The sequence below is a fragment of the Alexandromys fortis genome, unplaced genomic scaffold (genome assembly GCF_014885135.2).
Source record: "Alexandromys fortis isolate MF-2015 unplaced genomic scaffold, M_Fortis_MF-2015_v1.1 scaffold_547, whole genome shotgun sequence".
Classification (NCBI taxonomy): domain Eukaryota; kingdom Metazoa; phylum Chordata; class Mammalia; order Rodentia; family Cricetidae; genus Alexandromys; species Alexandromys fortis.
In genome coordinates this window covers 873-22,198 of record NW_026068417.1, presented here as the reverse complement: position 1 = coordinate 22,198, position 21,326 = coordinate 873, and the positions used below count along the sequence as shown (strand labels likewise).

General features: G+C 39.9%; 1 gene segment (V, D, J or C); it reads left to right on the top strand.

The window, feature by feature from the left end:
- Window positions 1-11,334: 11,334 nt before the first annotated feature.
- On the top strand, window positions 11,335-19,273 carry LOC126495652 (immunoglobulin heavy variable 3-74-like; the record flags this gene model as incomplete). The annotated part of the segment is given in 4 exon segments: window positions 11,335-11,446; window positions 11,547-11,857; window positions 18,899-19,040; window positions 19,125-19,273. Coding segments are annotated over 4 exon segments (648 nt in total), but the record flags the coding sequence as incomplete, so codon positions are not given.
- Window positions 19,274-21,326: the final 2,053 nt, after the last annotated feature.

Sequence of the window (21,326 nt, the reverse complement as noted above, 5' to 3'; positions counted from 1 at the left end):
TTTCTAGGAGACATAATGGTATAAATGAGCTTTAGGATGTTTAAGTGTTGAATATTTACAGGACACAACAACATTAAGGGTAGATTTTCTTTTTTATTTATTTTTTAAATAAAACAATTATCTTTTATCATTTTACATACCAGTCCCAGTTCCTACTCCCATCCCATCTCTCATTTCCCCCAACTACACTCTACCACACCTTGTATCTACTCCTCAGAGAAGGTAAGGTACATTGCTTTGGGAAAGGTCCAAGCCTCCCTTCTATATCTAGACTGAGCAGAGTATCCATTTGAAGAGAATGGGTTAACAAAAACCCAGGAAAAACAGTCAGGATAAATCCCGGTACCACTGTCAGTGGCCCTTCAGTCTCTTTCAACCATACAACTGTCGCCCACATTCAGTGTGTCTAGTTTGGACCTATGCTGTTTCCTTCCTTCTCTGGCTGAAGATTGTGAAATTCCATTAGCTCAGATAAACTGTTTCAGTGGGTGTTTCCATCATGGTCTTGATCTCTTTGCTCATATTCTCACTCCTCCCACTCTTCTACTGAACTTGGGGATCTCAGCCCATTGATTCACTGCAGGTTTCTTTCCCTGTCTCCATCAGTTGTTGGATGAAGGTTCTATGTTGACATTTAAGATGTTCATCAGTCTGATTATAGTACAAGGCCAGTTTAGGCACCCTCTTCCCTATTGCTTAGTTTCTTTTTTTTTGATTTTTTAATTGTAAATTCTTTTTTTTTATTTATTTGTTTATTTATTAAAGATTTCTGTCTCTTCCCCACTGCCGCCTCCCCTTTCCCTCCCCCTCCCCCAATCAAGTCCCCCTCCCTCGTCAGCCCAAAGAGCAGTCAGGTTTCCCTGCCCTGTGGGAAGTCCAAGGGCCACCCACCTCCATCCAGGTCTAGTAAAGTGAGCATCCACGAAACTGCCTAGGCTCCCACGAAACCAATAGGTGCAGTAGGATCAAAAACCCATTGCCATTGTTCTTGAGGTCTCAGTAGTCCTCATTGTCCACTCTATAATTCAGGTTCTTAGAGAAGCTAAATAAGAAGGAGAACCCAAAGAAAATCATATAGGCTTCCTCCTGAATATTAACCTTCATCAGGCGATGAAGGGAGACAGAGACAGAAACCCACAATGGAGCACCGGACTGAAATCTCAAGGTCCAAATCAGAAGCAGAAGGAGAGAGAGCACAAGCAAGGAACTCAGGACCGCGAGGGGTGCACCCATACACTGAGACAAGGGGGATGTTCTATCGGGAACTCACCAAGGCCAACTGGCCTGGGTCTGAAAAAGCCCGGGTTAAAACCGGTCTAGCTGAACATAGTGGACAATGAGGACTACTGAGACCTCAAGAACAATGGCAATGGGTTATTGCTTAGTTTTTTAGCTGGGGTCATCCTTGTGGATTCTTGAGAATTTTTTGAGTGTCAGGTTTCTTGCTAGCCCCATAATGGCTCCCTCAATCAAAATACCCCTTTCCTTGTTCTCATCTTTGTCCCTCCTCTATCTCAGATAGCCTATTCCCTCACGTTCACCTTCCAGTTTCCTCTCTCTGTTTCTTTTCTCTTTCTACCATCTCTTCTCCCCAAACCAATGCTCCCAATTTTGTCAGTCAGTCTTGTCTATTTGTTTTCTTTCCAGGAAGATCTATGTATGCTTTCCTTAGAGTTCACCTTGTTACTTAGCTTGTCCAGGATTATGAACTATAGGCATATTATCCTTTGAATTACAGCTACTATCCACTTCAACCTACCTCAGGACATAGAAATAACACTCTTGGGCATACACTCAATAATGCTTAATAATACTACAAGGATATTTGTTCAACTATGTTCACAGCAGCATTATCTATAATATCCATAACCTTGAAGCAACATAGTAGCCCCTCAACTGAAGAATGGATAAAGAAAATGTGGTTCATCTACACAATGAAGACTATTAAGCAGTCAAAAACAATGGCTTCTTGAAATTTTCATGCACAAATGGATGAAACTAGAAAAAGAGCATGCTGAGTGAGGTAACCCAGACCAAAAAAGATGACCATGGTATGTACTCACTCACAAGTGGATACAGGGTAGGTTTACTTGAATTCTGTCATGGCTACAATGACCACCATGAATGTCAGTTTCTCCCTGAGCATAGCCTCTTTTTGAGCCTAGGTCAAGAGGACATAAATAGCAAGTAAATGCAAACAAGATCTAATACTGCTCAGGAAAACCAACCCACTCCTCACACTGCAGCTCTGGAAAAGGAGCCCAGGCTAGGATTTTCATCTCTGTTCATAGATAATAAACACTGAACACATACCATTCACCATAAAACTGAGAATGAACTGGGTTTTTCTTGTTTCTCCTTTACTGGGCATTTTAAGACAAAGAAGAGATGCTGAGTTTGTAAGTGTACATGAGTAAGATGGAAGGTAGACATGTGAAACAGCTTCCTTCAATGTTTGCAGATGTCCTGTGGAAGGAGGAGCTAGTGGAGTCTGGAGGATGATACTTACAGCCTGGGGCAACCATGTAACTCCCCTGTGTGCCATCTAGGTTCACCTTCAGTGATTACTATGTACACTCGGTCTGCCATGCTCCAGGGTCAGGACCAGAGTAGATCTCATACATATATGGCTGATGTCTCAATAAAATATACAAGTTCTGTCAAGGACCAATTGACCATCTCTGGAGACAAGAACACTCTGTACCTCATAATGGATAGTCTGAAAGTCTATGATGAACCAAGAATTTCTTTGTCAAAATGCACATTGAGGAGAATAAGTATAAACCTAGACACAGGTTCTGTGTAAGGTGTCCTCATGAACAGAAAGGAGCAGAGAGAAAGTAGGAAGGTTAAAGTCAATCTGAGCAAAAGCAGAAGGACATAAAGGGATAGACTCCATATGTTTTAACTGCCTCTGTAAATCACCCAGAAAAAAAAATCTCTCTCCATGTGTGGTGAGTAGACATATTTGAATAGGTCATATATAAAACTGTATTTTCAACTGTGATGTGTGTATTTAAATACAGGTGTACTCTGAACCAAATGAGATGGAGGCCAGACTCTGCACTGGGTACCAGAATCAGATGTGAAACAATTTAGGATCTAAAGAGTGGGCGTCCCTAAACTCAGGACAGAGTCTCATTTGGGTTTTATGGTTGAATCAGTATAGAATTCTAGATAAATAGAAATGTTGGACATGGTCAATGATCCATGAATCCAGGAAAGCTTTAAAATCAGCATAGTCCTCACATAATATGCACACATCAAAACAAACCCTGAACATGTTGTTTAGCTTGTCATAACTTGTGTGGAAAGTCATTGATCCTCAGAAGGCTCCAGCATGGAGACTAGGAGAACAATACAGCTGGTGACAGCAGTTGAGCCTCAGGTATTTGTCCTACTCACCATGTAAGGCATCTTTCTGCCTCACCTCCCATTCAAAGATCACTCTCTTGATTGGTGGATCACTCTGTTGATTGGAATTTGCAGAATCTTCTGTGATGCTAGGAGCTGCCATGTGTGGGAAACATTTCTCTTTTCATGATTTCTTTTATATATTTATTTGTATGCTTTTTCAATACAGAACAATGAATTCACTAGCACAAAAGAATTTGCCTTTTAATATACATTCATTCTTTCCTATAGGTTTTCTCTTGCACACACATTCACTTTATATCTGTTCTGATGAGGATGGGCTATATGGTCTCTACATAAAAATTATAGGCACAATTACTTAATCTAATCATTAAAATTATTTTTTTAAATATGATGTTTATTATACATGTTTTTGCTGAAGGAAATGAATTTTCTCAAAGCAAAATATATTTAGTTTATATATGTATCCCTTGAAAAAAAGATATGAAAAGAAGGAATGCAATAAGAGAGAGAGAGAGAGAGAGAGAGAGAGAGAGAGAGAGAGAGAGAGAGCCTTGCTAGCTTCATTTGAGAAAGCCACAGAAAAGAGAGGAAGAAGTTGGAGATTCTCTGAGTATCCAAATAAAGATTGACAACCTCGAGTGAAAAGTAAAGCATGGACCCATGACTGCCCTAATACTGAAAATAAGTGACTGCTGAATACTCACCCCAAAATATGTATATTATGTATGCTCTGAAGAATAAGATAGGTAGCAAGAGACTGCTCGAGGAATTTGATAGCCTTGGATGCTGTCTTTTAGATAAAATGTAGCCATTACATTTATGCACATATAGCAGAACCAACTTGCAACATGTAGCAAGAAACAAGGGAACTGAAGAAAGTGATGGAAGAAAGGATGTGTGAGAGAGTGAGAGGGATGAGGGGAGAGGAAATGAGGAAGGAAAAGTTTAGCAAGAAGGCAGGGAAGGAGGGAAGGAACAAACAAAAAGCAAAGACATGAGGGTTGGAGTGGACAGAAAAGAACATCAGAAGTGAGTAGCAGAATAAAGAGGGAAGTAGGAATGATTGATTCATAGATTAGCTTAAATGAGTTTTATTCTCTCTAAATCTACATAAAATTTCTTCTTCTGCAACAAATTCCATGTTCCTGTTTCAAATGAAATATTTTCCAATTCTTTCCTCAATGATATAAAATAATTTGAATCATTCCATGTTCCTAAAATAGAGGGTTGCCTACAGGCCAATATGGTGGCAGCATTTTCTTCTAACTGAGGTTTGCAGTTCCTAGATAATCATGAATTTTTTCTACAATGATAAATTCTAACCACATGCAAACATAACATATTGTGCTGTCATTGTAACAGGAGCCATTAACTGAACACCTATGAATCCAGGAGACATGAGTGAATAAATGACTGGACAAACTCAAGTATAAGGATGCAGCTATCAAATAGAAGATAATTGTGAGAAATGTGCAGCTTTACCCTAAAAGCATTCTGTTGAAGGCTTTTTCCTTAGTGTTCCCTTCTAGAGAGGTTCATGTAGAAGGAATCTCTTGAAGCATGAGAGAACAAAATGTGGACATAAACTCGCTCTGATATAACAAAAGAAAAAATTCCTGAATAAGAGGTCACATACTAGTACTCCAAAATGGTATGACAAATATGCAATTGTTCTTGTGATCTTTTCCAAGATAGTAAAAGCTCATTGAAAAATCAGACAAAGAAAAATGAGACACACTGAGCCTAATGTCTGAACAAGGTTGACAAAGCACTTATGGGGTGGGTGCCCTTCAGAGCTGGCACAGGATGGCAGGCTCCCCAGCACTGCCACTCACAATGCAGAATATGCTCAGAGGAATAAGGGACACCACATATGGGGTATTCAGTGTGAAAGAACTGGTAGATATTCCCGGGGATTTCCTGAACAAATTGTTTTGAGCTATTCTCTGCCATTCCCTGATGATTTATATTACCAAGGCACAGAGAAAAGCCCTAAATCCCTTTTCTCTATGGTGATCTTCACCACAAGACAAACAGTTTCTATTGTTCAAGCACGTCCTGCTCTCCACTTCTTGTCATCACTTAGGGTTCGCTGTATTTTTATTGCTTCAGGTAACATAACCTTCAAGACTGGTTGCATGTAACTGCTTTTTACAAGGTGTCATGAAGAGCTGCCTTTCCATTTCCATCCCTCACCAAAACAACAATCATATTTAGGAACTTGCTTTTGCAATGTGTTTCAAGTGATAAGAAGACAAGGAAGTAAATTAAAAAGCACATAGTATCAGAGACACAGAAAAACAAAAAATAAGAACTAAGTAATACCCAGGTGTGGTGTCCCTGAGACCACTTATGTGCATGAAAATCAATCCCTTGAATCTCCTCTCATATAAAAAAAAATAAATAACATGTACTAAATGTTTGTGAGTAGTGTCCTCACAAGTTGGATTTTCTAGGTGAATGATACAAAAAATCAACTGCAATGACAACAGAAAGGATATTAAGTAGTTCCTTAATCCTGATTTCACATCATGAAGAGGTTGAAGTGCATCTTATGACTAAATTACATTTAACCACTCTGCTGGGATTTACAGGGACATTCACTGAGGATGTGGTATCCTCTGTTATCTGCAAAGCATAAATGTGGAGTCACTTAAAGTTTTCCATCCAAGGTCTGCACAGTGTGAATCATACAATTTCCTATTTATATGCAAGTGGAAATCCACTGTCAGAAAAAAATGTTACTCATTTTCTAACACCAGGTCCTCTAAGAAACACAAGGGCAATTCTAAGAAACCTAAGGAAAATGTGTAAACCTTGCCCTGTGGGTTTTTTTTCCTCTCAGGAACCTCCCACAATGCAAAGCAGATCTCATGCTCAGGCTGTAATTCCAGGCTTGGATGAGAAGCCCCATCTCCTTCTCAGTAAGGCCTCCAGTAGGGCATGGTTGTCCTGGTGCTGCAACTCTGCATGGTGCCCTTTTTAAGCTGTAAGTGTTTCAGGGTTTCAGGAGAGGGACCCAGGCATGTCATCTGGGGGATTACTGTACCATGATTATTGTACCTGTTCCCAGGTTCCCTGTCCCAGGCACAGAAGAAGGGGTAAGCACCAGGTCTAGTACAGTCCTCACAGACCCAGTTCCTGTGAAGACAGAGTGAAATGTCTGTGTATTCTCATTAACAAGTTATGGTGTAAGTTGGGTCTGTCAACCCCCAGGAAAGTGTCTGAAGTGGATGTGAAGAATCTGGAGTGGTGGAAACACAAATTATAATTCTGATCTCAAATCCCAAGTCAACATCAGTTGAGACACCTCCTGTTTCATGAATTCTAATTGTTCTTAATGATAAAAGTCCTGAGTCAGCTACCAGGGAAAAACCTGAAGCATCAGAAAAGCAGAGTATTCAGCCACTAGAGAGTTCTCCCCTCTACAATTGCTCAGACCAAATGGGGAAGATTCTTTCTCTACAAAGTCTCTGACTAAATGTTATCTCTCCAAAACCTCAGACTGCCTCTCAGAGTGAATCATCAGACTGCATCAGAGTTCTTGTTTCTCCTCTATAATATTCCTCTCTCTGCACATCCATGTCACTCCTGTGTCTGTTTCTCTGGTGCTAAAATTAAAGGCATATAATCTTGGGTGCTGGTATCAACTTAGTGTGATACCTTTTTCTAATTTGCACAGATTAATCTCTTGTAGCCCAGAATAGGTTTGTACTCACAGAGATCCGTCCACCTCTATTTTCCTAGTTCTCAGATTAAATGTTTGTGCCACCATTGCCTAGCCTCTGTGGCTAACAAATGTCTTAGCTCTGCACTCTGATCCACAGGATACCGGTTAGATCATAAACAAAATATCATACCACATCCAAGAGCTTTTGTTTTCATAAAACTGAACAATCTTCAAACTTCAGACATGTATTACTGTGCCAGAGGAACACTGAGAGACCTCCAGTGTGAGCTTGGACAGAAACCTCTCTCCTCAGACCAGCATGCAATGTGGAGAATGAACAGGTACTACCAGAAACAATGGTCATCTGGAATATGCAGCATTTGCAACTATTTGATGTCAAACCTTTATTTTTTGCCTTTTACACAAGGTAATCCTCTAGAGTACACTTGACTTGTCCTATCCTATTAATCTTGTTTTTTTAATTATACACTAATAAACTGTGTTCCCACACAATCATCTAAGATGTATAATTGCTCCTTGTCAAACAAATCAGCACATTATTTATATCCATGTCTATATTTATATCTATATCTCTATGTAGATGGGTAGATAGATAGATGGATAGATAGATAGATAGATAGATAGATAGATAGATAGATAGATAGATTGATCAATTGATCGACAGATAGATAGATGATAGAATCTGAAATTATGACACTTTGTAAGACAGCTTTGTAAGAATTTTTAATAATCTTTAATTCATCCTCTTTATTTTTAAACTTGTGATAAAGCACAAATTCCTTGAATTGATGTTACTTTGCAAAGTTAGCTTAAAATATGAACCATCCACAGTTTCTTACCTGTAACTAATAGGACCTTGATAAAAGTGTACAATTGTTATAATTTTTGTATGACTATATTTTTAAACATTTGCATTTTCATAAAAATTATCTTGCATATTGAAGTCCTAGCTAATGATTCCTCTGTAGGCACACTGTGCAATCAGACCACAAAATTCTCATCCACAAATATGCACATCCCAGCAAAAATCAGCTCTGGACCCTGGTCCATCTATCTTCAGTTCTTCACATAGACAACTGAATTCTATGATTTTCACAGATTGTCCTTTTGTTGGTTTTTTTTTTTTTTTTTTTGCCTACAAAGATTCCTAGATTTATTCCTCTGCATTCTCTGTTGTTGCTAACTGGAAGAAATTCGTGTCTCATGAGTGAGCTAGAAAAGTGTCCTTCAGAGAAGCCATGTTGGCTAGGGACTCCATGTTAACAGGTCATAAGCTTGGGGCAGGTTTAAAAAGGAAAAGAGAATCTATTCATCTGAGGCTGAGGATTCTCTGGAATATCAGGCCGTGACACTAACAGTGTGTGATGAAACTTTGGAGACCACATTGACTACATTCTTAGAATCCTGAAAGCAGAACACATAACAGTGAATTAAATACCTACACACAAAGTTCCACTGTCATATTTTCCAGAGTCAGCTTACATAGTTGCTACTGAAATGAATGGATGGACATGGTTAATATTTTGTTTTTTTTATTATTTTTTTAATTGAAAAAATTTCTGCCTCCTCCCTGCCTCCCATTTTCCTTATCCTCCCCCCACTCCTCTCCCCCCCACTTCTCTCTCCCTCCCTCTACAGTCCAAAGAACAGTCAGGGTTCCCTGCCCTGTGGGAAGTCCAAGGTCCTCCCCCCTCCATCCAGGTCTAGGAAGGTGAGCATCCAAACAGGCTAGGCTCCCACAAAGCCAGTGCATGCAATAGGATCAAAACCCAGTGACATTGTTTTTGGCTTCTCATCAGCCCTCATTGTCTGCCATGTTCAGAGAGTCTGGTTTTATCCCATGCTTTTTCAGTCCCACTCACGCTGGTCTTGGTGAGCTCCCATTACATCAGCCCCACTGTCTCAGTGGGTGGGTGCATCAATCGCGGTCCTGACTTCCTTGCTCATGTTCTCCCTCCTTCTGCTCCTCATTTGGGCCATGGGATCTCAGTCCAGTGCTTCAATGTGGGTCTCTGTCTCTATCCCCATCCATCGCCACCTGAAGGTTTTATGGTAATATGCAAGATATTCATCAGTATGGCTATAGGATAGGGCCATTTTAGGTTCCTTCTCCTCAGCTGTCCAAGGAACTAGCTGGGGGCATCTCCCTGGACACCTGAGAGCCCCTCTAGAGTCAGGCCTCTTGAAAACCCTAAGATGGCTCCCTTAATTAAGAAATATACCTCCCTGCTCCCATATCTACCCTTCCATTATCCCAACCATCCCATTTCCCCAAGCTCTCCCCATCCTCCCCTTCTTACTTTTCTCTCCCCAATTCCCCTTTCTCCCAGTCCACCACACCTCAAGTTCCCAATTTTTCCTGGCATTCTTGTCTACTTTCCATATCCAGGAGGATAACTATGTTTTTCTTTAGATTCACCTTCTTATTTAGCTTCTTAAGGATCACAAATTAGAGGCTCAATATTCTTTATGGCTAGAAATCAATTATGAGTGAGTACATCCCATGTTCATCTTTTTGGGTCTGGGATCCCTCACTCGAGATAGTGTTTTCTATTTCCATCCATTTGCATGCAATATTCAAGATGTCATTGTTGTTTACCACTGAGTAGTACTCTAATATGTATATATTCCACACTTTCTTCATCCATTCTTCTATTGAAGGGCGTCTAGGTTGTTTCCAGGTTCTGGCTATTACAATAATGCTGCCATGAACATAGTTGAACAAATGCTTTTGTCATATGATAGGGCATTTCTTGAGTATATTCCCAAGAGTGGTATTGCCTGGTCCAGGGGTAGGTTGATCCCGAATTTCCTGAGAAACCACCACACTGATTTCCAAAGTGGTTGCACAAGTTTGCATTCTCACCAGCAATGGATGTGTGTACCCCTTTCTCCACAACTTCTCCAGCAGAGGCTATTATTGCTGTTTTTGATTTTAGCCATTCTGACAGGTTTAAGATGGTATCTCAAAGTTGTTTTAATTTGCATTTCCCTGATCGCTAAGGAGGTTGAAGATGACCTTAAGTGTCTTTTGGCCATTTGAACTTCTTCTGTAAAGAATTCTCTGTTCAGTTCAGTGTCCCATTTTTGAATTGGGTTAATTAGCTTTTTAAAGTCAAGTTTCTTGAGTTCTTTATATATTTTGGAGATCAGACATTTGTCTGTTGTGGGGTTGGTGAAGATCTTCTCCCAGTAAGTAGGTTGCCTTTTTGTATTAGTGACAGTGTCCTTTGCTTTACAGAAGCTTCTCTGTTTCAGGAGGTCCCATTTATTCAGTGTTGCCCTTAGTGTCTGTGCTGCTGGGGTTATACATAAGAAGCGATCTCTTGTGCCCATATGTTGTCCTTTTTCACAGCATTTCACAGCACCCCTCCCTGTGTTCTACTCCTCATATCCTTCCCATATCCTCTTCTTCAGCATTCTTTGAACCTTAGAGGCACTTGAATGACACTGGAAATCTTATATCACACAACATATTGAAGATTTTGAAGGACAATTTCTGCCTCATAGGGAATCCAGACTGTGTTTGAGACTCTGTGTGTTTGGTGCTCTCGCTTCTGTTCTGTAGGCTTAGAACTAGAATGGAAGTCAAGACAGGAAAAGACATCTTAAATGAAGAGTAAGAGGGAAAAAGCACAGGGTAATGAAGAGGCTTTGAAAGGAAAAGTTGGGTGTCATGAGAGAATGGGGATGAGTGGTTAGAAAGCATGAGAATTTGGGAAAATACAAACAATGTCTTCTGAAAATATAAAATTGATGCAAAAGTTTTGTGTTTTCTTACAAAATTACATTAAATGTCCTTTTTGTGCTGACTATATAAATATACAGAAATAAAAGCTGACCTAAGATAGCATGAAGACAGCCATGTGTAGCCTGATATCTCGATGGGAAAGGGAAAGGCCTAAAATGCGATCATAGGAAGAATTTCAGGATGCAAACAATTTAGTGCTGCAAATATGAATATGTTCTTACTGCAATCACTGAGAGGAAGACAGACAGCAACTAAAACATTTTCCATGCATATGATGAAAAGAGAACTAAATAAAGTGTGGTGAATCCCTAACAAGGAAAATGTGTACACAGAGCTACAGTAATGCTTCATATTCTGTAACTGTCGTCAGTGTTCATGAAGTCTTATATCTGCTCTGAGTACTGCTTTCTGCCCAGGTCCAACTACAGAGCCTGTTATGGCAGGAAGATATGCAAATAAGTCTTCTTTGTGCCCATAAAATCCAGCCCTACCTTGACCCTGCAGTTCTGGCAGAGGAAAACAGCCCTGGATTTCCAAATCCTCCCAGTCAGGGTTCAGCAGTGAACACAGGTCACTCACCATGGACTTAGGGCTCATATTGGTTTTCTCTGCCCTTATTTTAAAAGGTAATTCATAAAGATGAGATACTGTGTATTGTGTGGATATGAGAAACAAAAAATTTGTCTTCTGTGACAGTTTTCTAACCAGAATTCTTTGTGTTTACAGGTGTCCAGTGTGAGGTTCAATTGCTGGAGTCTGGGGGAGGCTTAGTGCAGCCTGGGAATTCCCTGAAACTCTCCTGTGCAGCCTCTGGATTCACCTTCAGTAATTATTACATGCACTGGGTCCGCCAGTCTCCAAAGAAGGGACTGGAATGGGTCGCAGAGATTAATAAAAATGGTGGTAGCACCTGGTATACCGACGCTGTGAAGGGCCGGTTCACAATCTCCAGAGACAATGCCAAGAACACTCTGTACCTGGAAATGAACAGTCTGAAGTCTGAGGACACAGCCATGTATTACTGTGCAAGAAACACAGTGAGTGAATGCTACTGTGAGCTCAGACAAAAACACCACCATGGGGAACAGAAAACCAGCAGGGGGCGCTGAGAGCACTTAGAGATCTTAGCATGGCCTTCTCTGTGTCTCCACTGCCCCTCCTTATCACACTTAGAGATTTTCTCTAAGGTATAGTGTGTAATAATCATTGAATGTCCAAATTATTGTTTAAATTTGTGGTTCCAGTTGTGTTGTATGTGTTTATTTATTAAAGTGTTTCTCCGTTTCCCTTTATCCCTATCTCTTTCTATGTCTCAGTCTCTCTCCCTCTTTACTCTCTCCCTCTCTCTCACTTCTCTCCGTGTGTGTGTGTGTGTGTGTGTGTGTGTGTGTGTGTGTGTGATGACATATGATGCATTTCTTTAAAAATCTGCACCACTTGCTTTAAGACAGATTCTATCACAGGGCCTGGATCTCAACGATTGAGTAGTCTGGTTGTTTACTGAATCCCAGTGACAGTTCTGACTCCACATTCCCTAAATGGTATATTGCTTGGCTGCTACACCTATTTCTTTTTCTAATTATGGATTTTGAATTCTGTGTTCAGAACCCACTGAAAGGTTCTTGTGTGGCAAAAATTCATTTTTCACAGCCCCATTATAGTTGCTTTTTAAATTTAAGATGTGCTTTTACCTGAAGAAAATGCAGATCATCACACAGGGCAAAATGATCCTGTTTAGTGATCAGCATAATTTCCCGATGAAGCCAAAGAAGACTGTAAACCCTAGAAAATAAAGGCAGCTCAGAGCCACATGTGAGTCTAGTGGACCCTGTGGTATTTGTTTACCTTCATGAGCACTACACTACCCACACACAAACATCCATCCCTAATTAAAACAGTGTATTTTTTAAAAAGTTCTCATTTAATATTGTGATTTGTTCCAATGGTCTAGGTATTGTGCAGTTTATATGATACCTTGATTCAAACGGTAATATTTCAAAATAAATTTATCATTTTTATTAAAAATACTGAGTAGAAACATCAGTACTCCCCATTAAAGATTATAACAAGATTTCTGTCATCCAAGAGAACAGTTTAAATTTTCCTTCCAAGAAAAACTCCTTTCTCTCACTTCTCTAAGATTTGCGTCAGGCGGTTAACAGATAGCTCTGGGAACCTAAAGTTGAGAGGTGATGTTCTCATGAACACATTGTTCTGCCCTCCATCTTCTGATTGAGATGCTTCACCTTGACCAGTGAAAGTGGGCAGAAGAGTTTACATAAAGCTAACACTTTTCATGACCACAGAAAAGGATCTTAATCCCAAAAGAATTAGTTGTCTGTAACCAATGATATGAGTATCATTTACCCAAGGAAAGAATGAGACCAACTGCTATGGCAATGAAGAGGAAGGGATGCTTGTGCTGTGGAAATAGGAATGTGGTTCTACTAAAACATTATGAAAACTGTGGAGCCCCTCAAAAAATTATACATCTGGATGAGCAGAAAACAGAAGAAGAACCAGGCGGTGGTGGCGCACGCCTTTAATCCCAGCACTCGGGAGGCAGAGGCAGGCGGATCTCTGTGAGTTCGAGACCAGCCTGGTCTACAAGAGCTAGTTCCAGGACAGGCTCCAAAACCTCAGAAAAACCCTGTCTCGAANAAAAAAAAAAAAAAAAAAACAGAAGAAGAGCTTTGCAGTTAATCAGGAAAGGAGGGAAGAGAGAAAAGAAGAGACATGAGAATAGGAGAGGACAGAGGGTAAAAGAAGAGAGAGAAAGAGGAGAAAGGGTAGTGAGATACATCAGAGAATTTACAATATATTATGAATGAGCACTGTGATTTGTTTCTAAGTAGAATAAATAACATAGGTGGAAAAAGAATATTTTCAATTATCATGTGATGCTTATATACATATAACTATCTGCCCTTGTTTGTGATTTTTTAAATCATAATTGAAATTTTTATTTTTTTTTCATCCAAAAATTTAAACTTTTTCCCCTCCTCCCATTTCCCTCTCACTCCCCCACTCACCCTCCTCCTTCCCCCTCCCACCTTAAGAGAGGGCAGGGAACCCTGACCTATGGGAAGTCCAAGTCCCTTCCCCCTACATCCAAGCCTAGAAAGCTTTGCATCCAAATAGTCTAAGGTCCCAAAAAACCAGTACATTCAGTAGAAACAAGTCCCAGTGCCTTTATCACTGACTTCTCAGTCAGGCCCCATTGTCAGCCACATTCAGAGATTCTCGTTTGATAGCATGCTCATTCAGTCCCAGTCTGGATTTGGTGAGTTCCCATTAGAACAGGCACACCACCTCAATGAATGGACCAACCCCTTGCAGTCCATACTTCTTTGCACATCTTCTCCCTCCTTCTGCTCTTCAACTGGACCTTGGGAGCTCAGTCCATTGCTAACCCCTTGCAGTCCATACTTCTTTGCTCATCTTCTCCCTCCTTCTGCTCTTCAACTGGACCTTGGGAGCTCAGTCCATTGCTCTGATGAGGGTCTCTGTCTCTATCTCCATCTACTGCCGAACAAAGATTCTATGGTGATATTCAAGATAAACATCAGTGTGATAGTGGGGCAAGGCCAGTTCAGGCACCCTCTGATCTAACTGGGGACATCCCTGTGGACACCTGGGATCCCCTCTAGAACCAAGTATCTTGCCAACCCTAAAATGGCTCTTTTAATGTAGATATCTTTTCCCTGCTCCTATATGGGCCCTTCCTCCATCTCCACCCTCCCACTTCCCCAAGCTCTCTGCAGTTTTTACTTCCTCCCCCTCTCCTCTTCTCCCAACTCCATCCCCACCCCTACCCCTACCGTCATGCCCCCAACTTTTGCCTGGCAATCTTGTTTGTTTCCAATTTCCAGGAGGATCTATATATGTTTTTCTTTGGGTTTACCTTGTTATTGGGCTTCTCAAGGCCTGGGAACTATAGGCTTAATGTCCTTTCTTTATATCTAGAATCCACTAATGAATGAGTACATACCATATTCATCTTCTTGGGTATAGGTTATCTCACTCAGGATAGTGTTTTCTATTTCCATCCATTTGCATGCAAAATTTAAAACATCATTTTTTTACCACTGAGTAGTACTATAATATGTATATATTCCTATGTATATATTCCACACTTTCTTTATCCATTTTTCCATTGAGGAGCATCTAGGTTGTTTCTAGGTTCTGGCAATTACAAATAATGCTGTTATGAACATAGTTGAACAACTGCTTTTGTAGTATGATTGGGCATCTCTTGGGTATATTCCCAACAGTAGTATTGCTGGATCCTGAGATAGATTGATTTCCAGAGATGCAAGACTGATTCACATACGAAAATCTATCAATGTAATCCATCATAGAAACAAACTGAAAGAAAAAAACATATGATCAATTCATTAGATGCTGAAAAAGCACTTGACAAAATTCAACACCCCTTTATGATAAAGGTCTAGGAGAGGTTAGGGATACCATGATCATATCTAAATTTAATAAAAGAAATATACAGCAAACCAACAGCTAATATCAAATTAAATGGAGAGAAATTCAAATCCATTCCACTAAAATCAGGAACAAGACAAGGCTGTCCACTCTCACTATATCGCTTCAACATAGTGCTTGAAGTTTTAGCAGTAGCAATGAGACAGCATAAGGAGTTCAAGGGGATTTGAATGGGAAAGAAAGAAGTCAAACTTTCGTTATTTGCAGATGATATGATTGCATACATCAGTGACCCCAAAAACTCTTCCAAAGAACTCCTGTAGCAGATAAATACCTTCAGTGATGTGGCAGGATACAAGATCAAATCATAAAAATCAGTAGCCCTTCTGTACACAAAGGATAGAGAAGCAGAAAGGGAAATCAGAGAAACTTCACCTTTCACAATAGCCACAAATCGCATAAAGTATCTTAGGGTTACACTAACCAAAGAAGTGAAAGATCTATTTGACAAGAATTTTATGGCTTTGAAGAAAGAAATTGAAGAGGACACTAGAAAATGGAAGAATCTCCCTTGCTCTTGGATGGTTAGGATCAACATAGTAAAAATGGCAGTTCTACCAAAGGCAATCTATAAATTCAATGCAATTCCTATCAAAATTCCAACAAAATTCCTCACAGACCTTGAGAGAAGAATAAATCAAATTATATGAAAAAAAAAGCCCAGGATATCCAAAAGAATCTTATACAATAAAGGAATTTCCAGAGGCACTACCATCCTTGACTTCAAACTCTATTACAGAGCTACAGTAATGCAAACAGCTTGGTATTGGCATAAAAACAGAGATGTTGACAAATGGAATTGAATTGAAGACACACAATTTAACCCACAAACCAATGAATACCTGATTTTTGACAAAGGAGCTAAAATTATACAATGGAAGAAAGAAAGCATGTTCAACAAATGGTGCTGATATAACTGTATGTCAACATGTAGAAGAATGAAAAAGAGATCCATATCTATCACTATGTACAAACTCAAGTTCAAATGGATTAAAGACCTCAATATAAATCTGACCACACTGAACCTGATAGAAGAGAAAGTGCGAAGTAGTCTGAAACACATGGGCACAGGAGACCAATTCTTATGTAAAACCCCAGTAGCACAGACAATAAGGGTAACAGTGAATACATGGGACCTCCTGAAACTGAGAAGCTTCTGTAAAGCAAAGGACACTGTCATTAAGACAAAAAGGCATCCTACTGAATGGGAGATCTTCACCAACCCTGCATCAGACAAACATCTGATCTCCAAAATATATAGAGAACTCATGAAACTGCACATGAAAATTCTAATTAACCCAATTAAAAAATGGAGTACTGAACTGAAAAAAGAATTTTCATCAGACAAAGTTCAAATGGCCAAAAGACACTTAAGGTCATGTTCAACCTCCTTAGCGATCAGGGAAATGCAAATAAAAACAACTTTGAGATGCCATCTTACACCTGTCCGAATGGCTAAATCAAAAACACCGATGATAGACTTTGCTGGAGCGGATGTAGAGTAAGGGGTACACTCATCCATTGCTGGTGGGAATGCAAACTTATGCAACCATTTTGGAAATCAGTGTGCCGGTTTCTCAGAAATATGTGTGTGTGTTTTTAGGAAGGATTGTCTCTGTTGTATATCTATCTGTATTTATGTGTCTGAGTGCTTGCTTCAGAGATGCATGCTTTCTCATCATCTATAAATAATTTACATTAACGAGGTTACCACAGCATCATATGAACACAGAAACCTCTTCTGAAATCAGGTGAGCAGCAAGGCTGGGATACAAGTTTCAATTCAGACCCAGAGTCTCCCTTACCCTGATCAAGCTTCTGAGGCATTTCAGTTCCTTAATATCTCAGTGACCCTCAAAGCAGCAGAGACAGAGAACCCAGCTCAAGGGACCTGTCTTTCTCTTTTAGATGTGCGGCAGACACTTTTACTCATATGTGCACTCTGCTCTTATTCAGGTGTGTGGTGTTGAACATGAATAGTGAGATTCCAGCACACGCTGTGTTTCAACTACACAGTACTCTTGAAAGGATCACGGAGTTCAGACTCAGAATAGCAGTCACCAGCTGAGGGTGAAGTTTCCTTTTACTTCTTCTTGTACTCTTCCTACTCTTCATTTGGTTTGATTTATCTTCTATACCCCGACATTCTCAAGAACCATGCTCAGTAAATTGATCCTTTTCTTTGTTTCGTTTTCTTTTGGTGTATTTGAAATAAGGTTTCTCTGAAGTCTCAGAGAACTAGCTCTTTGTAGAGCATGCAGGCTACAAATTCGCAGAAATCAGCCTTCCTCTGCCTCTCAAGTGCTGGGATTATAGGTTTGTGCCAGCACTACCCAGCAGTAAATTGATTTTTTACAGAATCAGGTATAAGTGCTGGATGTCAAGAAAGAAATAATTGTGTATCCTGGTGTTTATTTTAGTAGTACATAAATTCCGTCATCAAAAATTATTTTCTGTAGAAAAATGGGATGTTATATAAGATTGAGCTAGGCTTGTTATTTTGTCGTAGAGTGCTTTGTGACCATGTGAAAGGCCTTAAGTTTAAGAACCAAATTTACTTAATAATAGGAATTAAGCACTTAGACAAATATCATTCTTACTTTCATAGTCTTAAATGAGCAACTCTATGACTGGAAAAGGAATGGAAGTGCCCACAGTGAGAAGTGCAGTAATAAAGTTGTGGAGAGGAAACAAGTCTACAGGAGTACATCTCTTGGATTCAATGGCAAACATTTCATCCAAGGTCAACAGCATCCATGGCACAGTTGTTAATAACTACAAACCATGAATCCAATGACAAGTAAGGACAATGTTAGAATGACTAGAAATGCTAATTGGTTAGAGTGTGTGTGCGTAGTACATGGTTTGCATATATGTCAGGAGGCTAGAGTGGAGTTTGTGTATGATTAGCAGTTGATTTCTATCTTATTCTTGAGTAAGGATGTCACAGTGACCCTGGAGCACAAATGCTCAGACAGAATCTTTGGCTGGCTAAACTTAGAGTACCTTCAGTCACAATGCCTCCAGTGCTGGGAATATAGGATAAACTATCACACCCAGCTTCTAAGCTAAGTGTTGTAAATTAGGCTAAGATTTTAATACTGGGAGGCAGGTGCCTTACCAACGAGCCAACTCTTGAGGCCTGAATATTATCACTGTACATTGATAAAAGATTTGTAATTTGTAAAAGAAAATATGTATATTGTATAATAATTTTTAAAAGAGAAAATGTATCGCTAACTATGAATTTTTAAACTGTTAACAGTCTATATGGAAATGAATACTTCATGTACAAACCCATGTCCTTATAAATGACTCTTAAAACTCTGACTTTTTATGAAAATCTGGAATTGGGGAGATGGGCAGGATCTGCAAAAGAAGATAGAAAGTAAATACTTATCAGAATATATTGTGTTGAACATTTTTCAAGAAAATAAATTCATTAATGATTGACAACACTACATTTGATGGTTGGGCATGGTGAAATAATAGTGTCAATCCATTCAATTGGGAAACAGAAGCAAAAGTCAGTCACCATAAAAGAAAGGGAAAACTCCTGGTTTCCTTTATCCTTTCAGGAACCTCCTGCAATGCAAAGTAGCCCTCAGACTCAGAATGAAAGCCATAGACTAGCTCAGAAGCCCATCTCCTTCTCACTAGAGCTCCAGCAAAGCATGGCTGTCTTGGTGCTGTTCCTCTGCCTCTTGACCTGTCCAACCTGTAAGTGTTTCAGAGTTTTAGGAGAGAGAACCAGGTACAGCATGTATGGAATATTTGGCTGATGGTGATGTTGCTTTTCCCCAGGTGCATTGTCCCTGTTCCAGGTGAAGAAGTCAGTACCTGAACTGGTGCAGCCATCACAGCAGACCAAGACCCTGTCTCTCACCTGCACTGTCTCTGTGTTCTCATTAACCAGCTGTCATGAACACTGGTCCACCAGGCTCCAGGAAAGGGTCTGCAGTTAATTGGAATAAGATGGTATAAGGAAAACACCGATTATAATTCAGCTTTCAAATCCTAGATCACTATCAGCAGGACATCTCCAAAAGCCAAGTTTTCTTAAAACAATCTGCAAACTGAGAACAAACCCATATACTACTCTACCAGAGACATTGTTATAGAACTCCAGTGTGAAGCTGTATAAACCATCTTACAGAGAGCTCAGGGCCAGCACAAAGTAGTACTAAGGGCTTACAGAGACTCAACATTGCAATATTCTAGAACTTAATTTTTACTAATTTTTAATGCATATTAATATTTTTGAAGTCCTGTTTTCCACTGTAATCTTTACTTTTCTACACAATTTGTGATCTCATCTGAACAAGATAGCAACAAACAGGGCAGACACATCATTGCTGTGGGTACCAGGTTCAATTTGGAAGAGATTCAAAGATCAATGGGAGTGGGGTCTTTCGATTTGTAACAGAGTTTCAGTTAATTCTCCAGTTAGAGTAGAATTTATGAGTTTAGTAAGAGCCAACAGATCATGCAGGAATACCCTGGTAGGACCTATAATCCATTAACTTGATTTCCTTCATCTCTTCAACATCCTCACATGAAACATGAACATCTATTTCATAATTAATCTTTGCTATACTCTGGCACATATACCATGGAACTAAAGAATCTAGAGATAGCTGATGGAGGAAGGTCATTGGCTAATAAAGAAACTGGCTTGGCCCATTTTATTGGTTAGAACATAGGTGGGTGGAGTAAACAGAACAGGATGCTGGGAGGAAGAGGAAGTGAGCTCAGACTCCACAGCTCTGCTCTCTGGAGCAGAGATGCCAGGCTCTGCTCTCCCAGGCAGCTCTGACCCAGGATGGATGTAGGCTAGAATCTTCCCAATAAGTGCACCTTGGGGTGCTACAAACAATTATTAGAAATGGGCTAGTCCAGGTGCGAGAGTTAGCCGAGAAGAGGCTAGATAGAAATGGGCCAAGCAGTGTTTAAATGAATACAATTTGTGTTTTGTTATTTTGGGCATAAGCTAGCAGGCAGCTGGGGTGCTGGGGACGCAGCCCCGCCGCTCCTATTTCAACAGATAGCAGCTGAGCTTCAGGAGCCTGCAGGATGTTCTTGGCTAACATCCTATCTAAGGTGTCCTTGAACCTCAAGTCCCTTTCTGGAAATGCTGTCAAATCACATTGTAAGTTGTATGTCTTAGGATCTATTCTGGTCTTCTCAGATCCCTAGTGTGTAATAAATTTGTTTTTGGCTAAAATAAAATACCCTACCTCTACCGAGGTATTCAAAAGTTTACAGGATTTTAATTTTATCATGTAGATACATTTCTCTCTCTATTGTTTCCTCCACAGACTTCTTACTTACACTGATTTACTTGCAAATAAGTTTTGTGGTCTCTGCAATGATATCTGAGTTACAAATCCTTGATCTGAATGTCAGATATCCCAGGTTGTGGCATTCAGGGATTTGGGGAAAGACTTGTATATTGTGGGCCATCCTCCATCACATTATGGTATAGGAGGTCCTTCTGTTTATGTATTGCTTTTATTGGTTAATCAATAAAGAAACTACTTGTACTGATAGGGTTGAACTTAGGTAGGCAGAGAAGACAAATCTGAATTCTGGAGGGAAGAAAGCAGACAGAGAGCCACCATGGAGATGCCAGATCAGACATGCTAAACCTTTGCTGGTAAGCCATGACCTTGTGTTGAACACAGATTAATAGAAATGGGTTAAATCAAGATGTGAGAGTTAGACAATAGGAGGCTAGAGCTAATGGCCAGCCACTATTTTAATTAATACAGTTTCTGTGCGATTATTTCAGTTGTAAGCCAGCCAGGAAGCAGGGACAAACAAGGGGAAGCCACTCCCTGTGATAGGAAAGACCAGTGCCCTCCCTACTACATCTAGGTTGAGCAAGGTATACATCCAAAGAGAACATACATTAAAGACAAATCCCAGTGTCACTATCAGTGGCCCCTCAGTCTGCCACAACTGTCACCCACATTCAGAAGGACTAGTTCCCATGCTCATTCATTC